Below are 14,173 nucleotides of genomic sequence, written 5' to 3'. Positions count from 1 at the left end.
AAAGGCCAGAAATGGAGCTTGAACCAACAACTTTCTGACTCAGAGGCAAGAGTGCTACCAACTGAGCTGAATAATAACAGGGGAGAGATTTCACTTGGGTCCAGATTTATGCTATTTCTGGGGCATTTCAGAGCATCCGGAATTCGGCGACTTGTTAAACTTAAATTCAAGCTTAACTTTGAAGTCAATTTTTCAGTTCTTGAAAGAACTTAGAAGAAAACCACTTCAAAAGTAAGGTTGCATTTCAGAATTTGCTACAGAAACGGAATAAATCTGGCCCCGAATGAAATCTCTCCCCATGAGTCTCTGAAGCTTGGGTTCAGTTTCCTTTTGTGGAACTTCTGAACAGAACTTGGAACACTGTGTTGCGCAGTGCTAATCGCTAATCTGTGTGCAGACTGGTGTAGAACAGACATGTCAAGGGGTGTTTCAACATTTCTAAGCTTATTGGTGCAACAACAACACCAAATTACATTCGTTTAGCGCCTTTCACGTCAGGAGGAAGTCCCAAGGCACTGGGATCCGCAACTGAGCTGGTGGTTGGTATCCAGAGGAGTGGAGAGGTGGGAGGGGAGGAATAGGAGGGTGACTGAAGGCATAGTCGAAGAGGAGGGTCTTGAGGTGGGTCTTGAAGGAGGCAAGAGAGGGGACGAGGCAGAATAAACACTTTCAAAAGTCCAATAAAAGTGCTGGAAATTAGCTTTCGATTGGGGAAAGATACGTTGATGCTTTGGGAGTGAGCCTTCGTCAGTGCCCCGTGTAAATTCTGAACCAGTCTCTACAAGCATGTCAGAACTCAGCCGCCCTGAACTTGTGGAAGGAGATTCTAGTCAACCCCCTTCCCAGGGGAGTGCCTTTCTCCTGCAGAGACCTAACAAACAAAGAAGGAAACTGTGTTCTGATATAAGGTTCTACCTTTTAACGCTAATTTATTGTTTTTAATTTCTGACCTTAATTACCAGTTTCTGTTTCATTTCCAATTTTCAGCATTTGATGTATTTTATTTTTATCTCTTTAAGCACTGCTTTGGTAATGATTATCAGTGAGTGATGCTCGGAATCTGATGAGAATAGCTCACTGATGAGTAATTCGCTTACCACTTATTCCCCATTCCTACCTCGGCAATCTGTTCCTGCTTTAAAGACCAGAGTGTTCCATCCTATCAATCCCCATGAAACGTTCACTCGATTTATTTAACCTATTCCCTCGTGCCCCCCGTTCCACCATTGGTGGCTTCACTTTCAGCCAGTACTCCCCGAAACTCTGGAGCACTCTTCCTCTAACCCTCCGCCTTGCCCTTTCCTTCGCCATCTTCAGGTGGCGCCTGAAGACTTTCCTGTTCGAGTGTGTCAGCTGTCACCCCCCCCTACCCCTGACTCAGTGTTGTGCTCCGCCATTGTCAAGCGCTCTGGGATGCCACCCTGCATGAGGAGAGCTATGTAGCTCAGTGGTTAGAGCACTCGCTTTGCAAGTGAGAGACCCGAGTTCAATTCCAGGCAGAGGGCGAAACCTTGGGCAAGTTTCCTTACTCCACACACCTAATAATAATCCCTCCAAAACCAAAAACAATAATAAATTGGTCATTTTCAATCCAGGACTGTTTGTGGGACACTGCTGTGCGCAATTGGCTGCCGCGTTCGCCCACAAAATACACAGTCAATTCACTTTACAGTATATTCTGTGAAGCGCTTTGGGGCGTCTAGAAGACGTGAAAAACGCTATATCAAATGCAAGGATTATTATTATTATTTATTATTATAAATGCAAGTTTTTGTTGTAGTTGTTGCTATTCTTTCCCTCACCAAAACTGTGCTTTGTTTAAAGCTCCAAATAAACCATGGAATAAAAAGGAGTTTCTCCCAGTGTACTGTCCTGGCCAACAACTCTCCAGATATCAATTGATCATTGACTTCACGGTTGTTTGTGGGAAATTGCTGCGCGCAAATTGGCTGGCACATTGCACCTACAAAATGCTCAGTCACTGCATGTTACAGGACTTCTTGTGAAATTATATGATCAGGTGCTATATCAAATGCAAGGATTATTATTAAAGATTGCTATTATTTATCTATTGGAGAAACATATCTGCATAAGGAGGGAGGGTCAAAAATCTTGATGTGAAACACTTCCAGTTATCTGGTAAGCCTTATTTGTACAGATCTTTATTGCTCAATATATGTTCAATGTACTTATACATGACAACACGTGCATGTTTGATATCCTGTTTGTTTACCACTCCCATAGTGTGAACCTTCACGCAGCTAATCCTGCTTCCCACTCCAGTCTTGATACACTAATAGGCTTTATGCTTCCAAAGCAATAATAGATAACTAAACTGTCCTAGGAGGGGCCCAAAATACATTTCATGACTGTTTGGAAGCCTTGTCATATTTCTACCTCAGACTGTAACCCTTCAGTCATATTCCAGTCAGCTTGGCTCAGTTGGTAGCCCTCTCGCCTCTGAGTCAGAAGGTTGTGGGTTCGAGCCCCAAGTCATGGACTTGCGTCAATTGGCTGCCGTGTTTGCCCACAGAATTTACAGTCACCCCACTTTAGAGTATACCCTGTGGAGAGCTTTGAACTTTGATTAGGCGTTATATCAAATGCAAGGTTTATTATATTATTATAGCTTGCAGCGCCCAGTGCAACAGATTGGATGTAAGTTAGTCGATTGGCAGATCTAAATGAGCTTTAGAATCATGAAGTGTATCACTATTGACCTTTGTTCTCTAAAATAACACATTCCCCAAACCAATGTGTCAGCTCAGTTTTCATCGGTGATATTTGCTTTAAGTCCACACAATGGCCTTTGGGTCCAATTTTCTGTATGTATTACTTTCATTGTCATTTTTACACAACAGTAATTCGTCATCTCAATTGCTTTATGTCATTCGTTTTATTTTTTGTACGTTTCCATACTTTATCTCAATTACATCAGCTACTCTAGACTGAATGCACCTTCACAGGCAATTTGATCTCATCCTTCCAGAATAACCAACCACTCTACTATATTCCCATCACAGCATCAAACTGTTTTCATTGAAGGATAGAGGGTAATTAACAACTGGAATCCGGAATGGGTTACCAGGACAGCAAACTGGACTTGTATAAAGAGACAGCTTGTTTTTTGATAATAATAATAATAATAATAATTACAATCCTTACATTTGATATAGTGCCTTATCACTTCTTTGAGACGTGTTAAAATGCTTCACAGAATATGCTGTGAATATTATTAATAATGTATATTATTGTGGGTGAAATGCAGCAGGCAACTGCGCACAGCAGTGTCCCACAATCTGTCGTGGGTTGAAGTGACCAATTTTTTTTGGTTTTTGAAGAAATTATTACCCCCGGAAAAACGATCCACTAATCGAGTAACAACCGGGTTCCTACTTCCTGCTAGGTAAACAGAGGCGTGCGGGGTAAGGAAACTTGCCCAAAAATTCACCCTGCTGGGGATTGAACACAAGTCTCTTCCTTGCGAGGCGAGTGCTCTAACCCACAGAGCTACAGGAACCCCCACTGATGGGAGGTTAGGAGAGTGGATATAATGGAAGGAAGAGATCAGCTGGGCTGATAGGCCTTCTTCATTGAAACCTTTCTTGTGAAAACAAGATCAGTCTAGAATTTGCAGAGTCATGTGCACGCATACTTTGCACCATCCTGCTTTGTGGTGTACAGGTTTATGCTGGTCTTGCTGTGCGGGGGTGGTTGAACGATGTTTGCTGTTAGCTCTCGTGGTTGCAGTGGTTGGAATAAGATGATTAAAAATAAAAAAACAAATACCGACTGATAATGTGAGCACGTAAGTGTCGGTTTTTAACCTATCACTTTTCAAAACACTTGCCGTGACTTTCAGGATATTACAGAAAATATTGATATTGAAGATCTCGATCCTGAAGAGTTAAACTTTAAGTTAAGGAATTCCACTTCTGTAATTGAAATAAACCAAGTTTTCTTCTAAACATTTTAAGCCACACACTCCGCTGCCACTTGAAAATGCCCCATTAACATTTATTTCAGTTTAGAAAATATTACTTTAATATTCAACCTCAATTGGTATTGTTAGTGATACAGTGATAATGTGATAATCCTTGCATTTGATATAATATCTTATCATGTCATTGAAATGTCTCAAAGCACTTCACAAGATTTTACCATGAATTTTATATAGGGAAACCGGATGGACAATTTGCATACAGCAATGTCCCCCAAATAGCCCTGAAGTGAGTGATCCATTTTTATCTCGAGGATTGTTAGCCAGGATACCAGGAGAGTGATACAATCACTGATATGTTCATTTTATCACAGACAAACTGAAAATTAAACATCTCTCGCAACATCTGACAAATATTAATAAGGCAATAAGAATCCTTGCATTTGATGTAGCGCCTTATCACGTAGGAATTAGAAGCAGGAGTAGGCCATTCGTATATATATATGTATATCGATGTCTCAAAAGTGCTCCACATGATTTACTGTAAAGTGCAGCAACTGTGTATTTGTAGGCCAACGTTCTCAGAAGCTGAAAGGCAATGCAACGAAGCTCTGAGTTATGCTGGTATAAGTAAGCACAGAAGCAAAGTAACCGTTCTGAAGTTAAGTTGCAGAGTCACAATCCATCTGTGGAGCAAGTATTCATCTATCGCACAGGCCAGAAGCTCAGTGTTTAAACAGCAACACTCTTTTCGCTGAGAAAAACACAGTGCCACCCACGCATGGAAACCTTCAGCTCTGGGCAGCGGTCTGCAGAGGAGATTTGTTTCTGCAGAGGAGATGAGTCTTACAGGAACTAGAAACATTAAAATCTACGATGTTTATCCTGTAAACAGTGAGGCTAAGTAAAACAGGAATCTGCTTACTTTTGGATTCCTACGAAAGGCAAAGTGTTGATGCATTTAAGAGGAAGCTAGATCTTCACGTGGGGGAAAGGGGAATAGAAGGGTGTGCAGGGAGTAAGGAATAGGTGAAAGCTCGTGAGGAGTATAACATTGGAATGGACTGGTTGAACTGAATGTCTGTTTTCGTGCCGAAGATTCTTTGCAAATCATTGTAAATCTTCGAAAAGTGATAATACTGTTTTGGTGTAGAGCATGGGACAAATTGGAAATGTTACTTTTTATTAAATCTTGATGCTTCGACAAGGAAGCTTGCACTGCAAAACAGGACACAAGATTAAACTCCCATTCAAAACGAATTGTCGCTTGTTGGAAGGCCATAAAAGCTCGCTATGTGCATCTCGTAATCCGTTTGCTGTGAACTCGTTTGATCGCGCTAAGTGTCTGCGTTTTGAGCAAAAACGATTTGAAAGGAGACCAATATCAAACAAAGGAAATTTTTTTAAAAAAAAATACTTGTTGTTTGTGAGAAGCAAACTAAATAGAACCAGGAATTTGAATAAAACAGACTGGAGGGAGGAATCAAGAGAGAACCAGAAAGGGGCATTGTGGCTCGGTCTTTAGAGCATCATAAACAGCAACGTTTTTTTATTGAGCACCTAAATAACACCTAAATATTCTTCCAGTATCATAACAGCAAGAGAATAATTGGGAAGGAAGTTAAAACTCTTACTCAGAGACTAAACAACAATGAACCCCTGTGAAGAACTTTGAGATGCCTCAATGCCTCAATGAGGCTCCATATGAAATGTAAGGATTAATTATTGTTATTGTAATGTACACAGCTGCCCCAATGTAATTTACCATCCAGGATAACATGTAGTTGTCACAGAGATACAATAGGATTGTTAGTCATTCTTGAAATGCAAAAAATAAGAAGAAACATTTTAAGATTGTCTCACTGTAGGTCAGCTCCTGTAATAAAGATTTTACATCTAAAAGCTAGTGCAATTCAATGATAATAATCCTCGCATTTCATATAACACCTTATCTTGTCTTCGAGACGTCTCAAAGCGCTTCACAGAATATACTGTAAAGTGAATTGACTGTATATTTTGTGGGCGAAACGCGGCAGCTATTTGCGCACGCCAGTGTCCCACAAACAGGCGTGGATTGAATACAATCAACATTGGAAAGCATTGGAATTCAAATGTTTGTTGTGTTGTGGTAGCAAAAAGTAACTTACAACAAAAATGCCTATCGGAGTTGCTCCAGAGTGAGAGATGAATGTGAAAATAGCTGATGAACTGACCTCATAGACTTCCAGCTAGCTGGGGCTTCTAATGCAAACAAATGGTCTGATTGCACACTGATACTGAGCCCTTTGCTCTCAATTGATCAACAATCTTTATCTCCACATCTTTATGGCGAAAGGATTTGTTTACCAACCCCTACAATTTCCCCATTTACATCAGTAAGCTGAAACAAAAAAAATCTTAAAGCATTCCCTTTAATTCCAGTATATTGGACTCAATTGATGTCCTCAAAGTGACATTTATCCTTCCTAGTACCCCATTCCAATGGTGTTACCTTTCCCAGTATATGAATTCCAAGTCCTTGCCAGGGAGTTGAGTTTACAGCCTTCTGATTCAGAGGCAAGATCACTACCTAAATACCTCCTGCAATTGCCATTCACATCTCTGACCCTGTGCCCTCTATTCCTGCTGCAATGCACGTGACCGAAATTATGGTTGTGGGTTTACTTTATTAATTCAAGTCCATCATTTAACCTTCTTGGTATCACCTGGTATTTTAGGGAAAATTGTTCTTATACCAAATAATTTATTGCCGTGATATTTGGTGCAACAATGCTCTGGTACTTTATCTTCACATTCAGTTTCATTATAACTTTTACACCACTTGATTTATTCCTTCAACTCTAACCATGAGCCATCTGTCCCGTCTAACTGTTCAGATGGAACATTAAAGATCCCACGCCTATTCAAAATGTGAAGGGAGTTCCTGCCGGTGTCCTAGCCAACAATCTCAAAATAAATGGATTGCTCACTTCATGGGACATCATCCATTTATGCTGTGAGGTCAGGCATTCTGCACCTCTGCCCCCACACTCTGGAACTCTATCCCGGAATCCCTCCACCTCACCCCCTCTCGTGCCTCTTTTATGTCCCGTCTAAAGACCTTCCTCTTTGACCGAGCTTTCGGCCGCCCTCCCACCCCCAAACCCCCTACCCTGCGTCTAAACTCCCAGCTTGGATCCCAAACCTCTGATTGTCCAGGGTCCTGGGATGTCTTTCAGACATGAAGGGCGCTATGGCAGTGTAATTTGTTGTTCTAGTTGTTGTGTAAAAATTGGCTGCCATGTTCTCCTACAAACTGCACAGTGAATCCACTTTGCAGTATATCCTTTCAAGCGCTTCGAGACATCTCAAGGATGTGATACGGCACTTTACCAAAGCGAGCATTATTATTATCATCTAATCTAGAAAAAAGTCAAAAAGATTACAGAATAACCAGCACTTTCCTTGGCTTCTGGGTTTCATTTGCTCTCACCTTTCCTGAAGGCGGCTTTGCTTTGATTTGAACGATGAGGAGAAACCTGATGAGGAATCCATGTTATCTTTCACAGGACGGTTCTGGCAGCTCATTGTATGTATCAGAGAGAAAACTAACCCAGACTGTACCATGCTTTGGACATTGGATACACCTCACATTGAGGCAGGCAGGGGACTGAGGTTCCTCACCAGCTCCGCTATGTACTGGCTTTATTCGGTGAAAAGATTCCCTTTAGTGGTAACTTATCTGTAACAATAAAAAGAACCATAGTTTAAAAAAAAACAAAAGACTCCCGTATCACAAATTATAAATCAGGAAAGTACAACACACATATCTTACAGCACATGATCCTCTGAATGGCGGAATGGATATATGTTAGACCTATAATGCTATCATTGTACTGAAATATTAATAAAATTACAATATGAGTTCATTTTCTTTTGGTGAACCAGTCTTATATTTGTAGTTCTTAATTCAAATATTAGAAAATCTCAGCGGCTTGATAATAGTAATAATAATCCTTGCACTTGATATAACACCTTATCACATTTTCTGGACATCTCAAAGCATTTCACAGAACATACTGTAAAGTGAATCGACTCTATAATGTCTTGTCGGACTTCACAATGACTGGGTCGGAGGCTAAGCAAGGGATTGGGAGTAAGTGGTCACAGAGGTAGGTTTTTAGGTGGCATGTAAAGGCAGATAAAGAGGGGTAGAGGGAAGGAGTTACTCAGGTTAGGGACAATAGAAGCTGAAGGCTCGGCACTGTTATTGGAACCACAGATCTTATGTTATTTTTTCCAAGTACAGAAATCTGTTAGAAATTTGTCTTAAATCCTAAATCCTCTCACCCAGTCACTACACTTTGCAGTAAATCCTGTGAGGCGCTGGGAGACGACCCCCAGAGTAAAAAGATGCTATAAAACATGCAAGGATTAGTATTTTTATTATTGCTTATTTGGAGCTGCTATTTGTACGTATTTCCTGCTGTTCGCCTACAAACAGACAGTCGCTACACTTTGCAATAAAATCCTGTGAAGAGCTTTGAGGTGTTTCAACGGAGTTGTATGATTGAGAAAAGAAACAGTTTTGTTTTGTTACCGACAGTTGCAAACATCTGTAAATCTTCTTTTTCTGTTTGACTTTAATAGTCCACAGTGTCAAGCTGTGTGCTGTGGCATTCCTGTTCCGCTCCTTTACCAATCAATTTTGCATCAAATATATTGATCATCAACCTGCTTGCATTTTGTGGATAATGGACAACCACAACAACCTGCATTTATATAGCGCCCTTCACCCTGGATGACTTCTCGGAGCGTTTGACAGTCTGGCGGTCAGTTAGCCCATCCAGATCAGTTTGTGGGTAAAAGATATCTTTATTGAGCAATCTGGGCAATAGATTCCTCGTTGTGCTGCTTGAATTAAAGATTAGTGTGTGGTAATAAACTGTTCTATGTTGTAACTCATCAAGTGCATCTAAGAGGAAACTTGATGCATACCAGAGGGAGAGGAAATAGAGGAGCACAGGAAAGGGGATTTGGAGGGGTGGAGGCTCAGGTGGAGTATAAGCACTGGCTAGGCTAGTTATCAGTAATAGTAATCCTTGAATGATACAGCGCTTCTCACATCATCGAAAAATCTCAAAGCGCTTCGCAGGATGTGTAGGAATAGATAATGTAGGTAATAGACTTTCTATGCTGTAGTATTTAACTCATGAATACACACAGTCACACTACTTTAGAGTATATTCTGTGAATTTTACTATTATATTTGAGATGTCTCAACAATGCTTTTGTTATTATTGTTAGTATAATTCTCTGTGAAACTCTTTAAGACAGTTTAAGTTACAGGCACTGTATCTAATGCAAGGATTATTATTGTACAAGAGCAAGTGTCATTGAATTGATAGTTTTAGATGGGAAAACACCATGGAAGAATATTGTCCCTTCCAATAACTGAATATCTCATCTTTGCTTGACAGGAACTGACTTCAGTACATTCAATTCCTCCAAATCCAATGTTCTTATTAATTCAGTTACTTTGTGCTTCAGAAAAGAAACTGATAGCTTGTTCGAATAGGAAATGCACAAGAATTTCACTTCTCATTGAATATTTCTTAAGTTTGTTACTTCATTAAGCTGGTGGCTAGCTCACTGTGATTTGGTCTGTTCCTGTAAGTCCTGCTAACACGCCAGGCTAGTTGGATTGTTATCAATATAACTCGATTCCAAACTTCCATTGCCAGGCACGTCACTTTGGAGCCAACAAAGCTGCCTGGCAATGGAAACGAAGTCCTGCATACCTCTTTCCAAGGAGGAGAGTCACTAGTTGGTCAAGAATCATGTGTCATTTGTACTATATTCATAAAAAACAATCGCCTGAATAAAACTTTTAGAAAAATACTTGCATTTGGTAAACGGCCTTATCCCATTGTCAAAACATCTCAGAGGTCTTCACTGGACTTACTCTGTAGTGATTGCATACTCTATAAGCAAAAAAACTCCAACTTGCACAGAGCAATGTGATCACAAGCCATAAAGTGAATGATCCATTTTATCCGGAGGATTGTTGGCCAGAACCCCGGGAGAGACCCCCTTCTCTTTTCAAATAGAACATAGAAAGTGTTGCTTACATAATGGTGCACGAGGTTCTTGGATCTGTATAATAATAAGCCTTGCATTTGATATAGTGCCTTCTCACGTCGTCGAGGTATCTCAAAGCGCTTCACAGAATATAATGTAAAGTGAATTGACGATACATTTTATGGGTGAAACAACTCCCAAATTGTGATTAAATATGACTTTTAAAACTTTATTGAACCGTACGGCATGCAGGCAGACCAGCTCTTAGTGTAATTGTCAACTGTGTATTTTACGTGCAGAGATTTGCAGCTGTTTGTATGAGTGCTGCTTACTGCAGTTTGCCACCAAAGTGAAAGTATTATTATTGCATTCATTCAATGCTTTGGTATAAAGGTGACATATATAGGTGGTATAAAGGTTCCTGCTCTCAGAAAATGAAAGCACTGTCTAACTTTATGCTAGTTAGTTGTCAAGATGAAAGAATAAACAAAAATAGAACAGTAAATCAGTATCAGGCCGCTTAAAATATAATATTCTGAACCAATGTTTCAATTCTGCCTATCTTATATTTATTTACTTACAGTTCAATTCACTTTACAATACATTCTGTGAAGCACTTTGCAAAGTCTCGAAGACATGATAAAGCAGATGCAAGGATTATTATTATTATTATTATTATTATGTCTCAACAACATGATACGGTGCTATATCAAATGCAAGCATGATTACTATTATTATTAAATAATCCAGGACATCCCTAGATGCCGGTGCAAAGACATTTTTAATCAAATCACTAAGACAATGGGACATTATAGCATTTGTTTCTTTTGTCAAGACGTCAAGCATTTAAACATTCTCTTTGCATTTAAACAAACCATACAATCAAGGGCAGTGTTAGTCAATGAGTTATCAAGTGTGGTCAATGCACGGTTTCATTTTAGCAACTTCCAAGTTTAGGTGCAACCGACTTGAGAGGGGTGATAGGGAAATAAAAGTACTTACCGTTGATGGAAATACATCTGAAATGCACCAAGGGCAAGATTACAATGGCACAGAAGCATCAGACAGTTTGTATGAAGTTTGCAACTTCTAGTGCAGAGGCTCAATAGTAGAATGAGGTAGAGAGTAGAAGGCAGGAACAGGCATGTATTTAAACACTTTCACAATGCTGTTGATATACTCCAGATGGAATGTGCTGGCAGTTTCAGCCAAATTGGACTTTGAAAACCAGTTCAACCACACAATTTGTCAAGTTCAAACCCATTCAAGGCAGAGCTGAGTCTCTAGCCTCTGGGTTGTAAACCCGTTTCTTCCCAGTTCTTTCACTCACCTATAGTAAAAAGCCAGCAAAATTCAGTGGAGGGGTTTGTGCTTGTGCTCGCTCGTATTCTCTGCTGAAGCTCTCTGCCTAAAATGTTCGCTGCATTTTCCTGAGTGCTCAGGAAGCTGCTTATCAGCAGATATTCTTCTTGCTGTTCTGTGCTGTTTCCTCCCACACAACCTACACACCAGGCCCACGCACTTTCATCACCCCACTTCACAGGCGAGCTGAGAAGGTGAAGTAAAAGGTCACGTTAAATGCACAGGACAAAACAACATTTGGTGTAACCCATTCATCTAATTTTGGGATGTCACAATATTTTTGATCCAAGTTTGATCAAATCAAATCCTTTACTAGCGCTGTATTCATGTACTCTTAAAAACACATTTGCACACAAACACACACACACATACAAAACACTTTTCTGATACCATTCCCGCTTTGGAATCAGTCGATTTTAAAATGAACGTTTCTAACAGAAATAACAATTCTTGCATTTCATTGAACACCTTAGCGAGTCAAGACTTCTCTGAGTAAGTTACTGCGAAGTGTAGTGACTGCACATTTGTAAGCGAATGAGGCAGCCAATGTCCCACAAACAACAACAACAACAACAACAACAGCAAACTACATTTGTATATGCCTTTCACGTGAGGAGGACGTCCCAAGGCATTGGACAGTCAGGGATCCACACCCGAGCTGGTAGTTGGGATCAGGAGGGGTGGGGAGGGTAGAGCCAGGAGGATGACTGAAGGCACGGTCGAAGAGGTGGGTCTTGAGATGGGTCTTGAAGGAGGCAAGGCACAAAGCACAAAGCAAACAGCCACAAAGTAATTACCATTTTTATCGGTGTGGCTGCTTTTATCTGTCTGTACTTATTTAAAGTAGAAGTCTCCAAACCCATGAGCTGTTGCAGAATAGCAGTGCTGTTCCACTTTGATTCCCAATGTTTTGCTATTTGAGATGTGGTTTTGCAGTCATATTATTAATTATCACTTCCATCATGACCTGGTGTTTATAAACCACATGAACACACTTTGCTGCTTTCAGCAGTTGCTAACATCTGAGCCTTTAGCGTGTGTCATGAACAGTTTAACGCTTAAACACCCCTAGCTTTGGATGGAAAAAAAGTTCACCTCCCACCCCTCATAGTTCAAGGTTAGTGCAAAATATATCCATTGGAAACTATTCTCAATATTCAATTCATTCCGTTAAATCAATACATAATATACATTCTGGGCAAAAATGTAGAAGTGATGTGCTTCACATCTCATCTTGAAAGAAAACTAAGTGTCAGCCTGGCTCATTTGGCAGCACTCTGAGTCGAAAGGTTGTAGGTTCACAACCCACCTTGAACTCAAAGTCTTTAGGCTGAGACAGCAGTACAATGGTGGTGGAGCATTGCTTACGCTGTTGGAGGTGCCGTCCTTCAGATGAGATGTTAAATCTCAATGCCCCATCTGCCTGTTCGGGTGGATGTTAAAGTTCCTTTGGCACTGTTCAAAAAAAAGGGGAATTTCTCCTGGTGTCCTGACCAACAATCCCCCAACTAAAATTGGTCACACACTCCATGGCTGTTAACAGGATATCACTGTGCACGAATTAGCCGCTGCATTTGCCTACAAGTTATACAATCACAACATTTTACAGCGCTTTGAGACGTCTTCCTGATGTGAACAGTCTTATATGAAATGTAAGGATTCTTATAACTGTTAAAACAAACTACCACAAGACTGAGGCTGACATTGTTAACATTTTCAATTTTCTCATCCGCCTTCCTCTCTCTCACTGTTGTGTTGTATATATGTACAACATATAAACAATGGAAATATGCAGCATATAACATTTTGGTCATAGATTCTGACCAAAAATGTATACATCTACCACTTTGTTGCACTTTGAATTAGCATCCCACAATAAAGTCCTGTTAAGGGTGCCTGAACGCATGGTGTAAGCCGATTCGATAACAACTTTTAAGAGAGAAGTAAATAATTATTTGGGGAGGACAAGTTTGCAGGGCTATGGGGAGAGAGAGCGGGGGAGTGGGATTGATTTGGATAGCTCTTTTCAAAGAGCTGGCACAGACATGATGAGCTGAATGGCCTCCTTCTGTGCTGTACTATTATATGATTAATGCTTAAATGACGAAACATTTGTGGATTATAAGGGGATAAAGGTCGATGAGTCTTAGCATCTGTGTGATTGCCATCGCCTGGCTGATATGATTGCGTTTTTATTAGTATATCACTTACCACACAGAAACTCAAGTCCAGTAAATCCTGTCTTACTGTCAAACCCGGATAAATCAGACAATGGGAATCCTGTAGCTCAATGGTTAGAGCACTCGCTTTGCAAGCGAGAGACCTGAGTTCAATTCCAGGCAGAGGGCGAAACCTTGGGCAAGTTTCCTTACTCCACACGCCTAATAATAATTCAAAAAAAAAAAAAAATAAAATATAAAACTGGTCATTTTCAATCTACGACTGTTTGTGGGACATTGCTGCGCGCAATTGGCTGCCGCGTTCGTCCACAAATATACAGTCAATTCACTTTACAGTGTGTTCTGTGAAGCGCTTTGGGACGTCCTCCCGACGTGAAAAGCGCTATATCAAATGCAAGGATTATTATTATTAATATAACAAGCTTCCAACAGCTTTTCTTTTGTTGGTCAATCGCAGGATGAATTGCCAGTGAGTTTTGGGGACGTAGAACCATAGAAATTTACAGCACGGAAGAAGTTCACTCAGCTCATCGCGTCTGTGCTGGCTCTTCTCAGAGCGATCCTTCCAGTCTCGTTTACCTCACTTTTCCCCCATACCCCTGTAGTTTACTCCTTTTTCGATACTGATGTA

At 40.4% G+C, this 14,173-nt stretch overlaps 1 protein-coding gene across 2 annotated transcripts in view; it reads right to left on the bottom strand.

Annotated features, from left to right (window-relative positions):
- The window catches only part of LOC103179095 (protein tyrosine phosphatase non-receptor type 7), a 29,541-nt gene extending 18,012 nt beyond the window's left edge, over positions 1-11,529 (bottom strand). The window contains exons 1-2 of one of the 2 annotated variants that reach the window (XM_007894187.2): positions 11,331-11,529; positions 7,413-7,661 (exon numbers count right to left, since the gene is read on the bottom strand). In XM_007894187.2, coding sequence (XP_007892378.1) covers positions 7,413-7,546 — 134 coding nt within the window. In that variant the 5' untranslated portion in view covers positions 7,547-7,661; positions 11,331-11,529. Of the gene's footprint in view, positions 1-7,412; positions 7,662-11,002; positions 11,162-11,330 lie in introns of those variants that run through there. The other variant, XM_007894186.2, reaches the window with a different exon arrangement.
- Positions 11,530-14,173: the final 2,644 nt, after the last annotated feature.

Source organism: Callorhinchus milii, unplaced genomic scaffold, assembly GCF_018977255.1.
Source record: "Callorhinchus milii isolate IMCB2004 unplaced genomic scaffold, IMCB_Cmil_1.0 Scaffold19, whole genome shotgun sequence".
Lineage (NCBI taxonomy): Eukaryota > Metazoa > Chordata > Chondrichthyes > Chimaeriformes > Callorhinchidae > Callorhinchus > Callorhinchus milii.
Note: the sequence above shows the minus strand (reverse complement) of the source record. Positions and strands in the feature narration are given on the sequence as shown.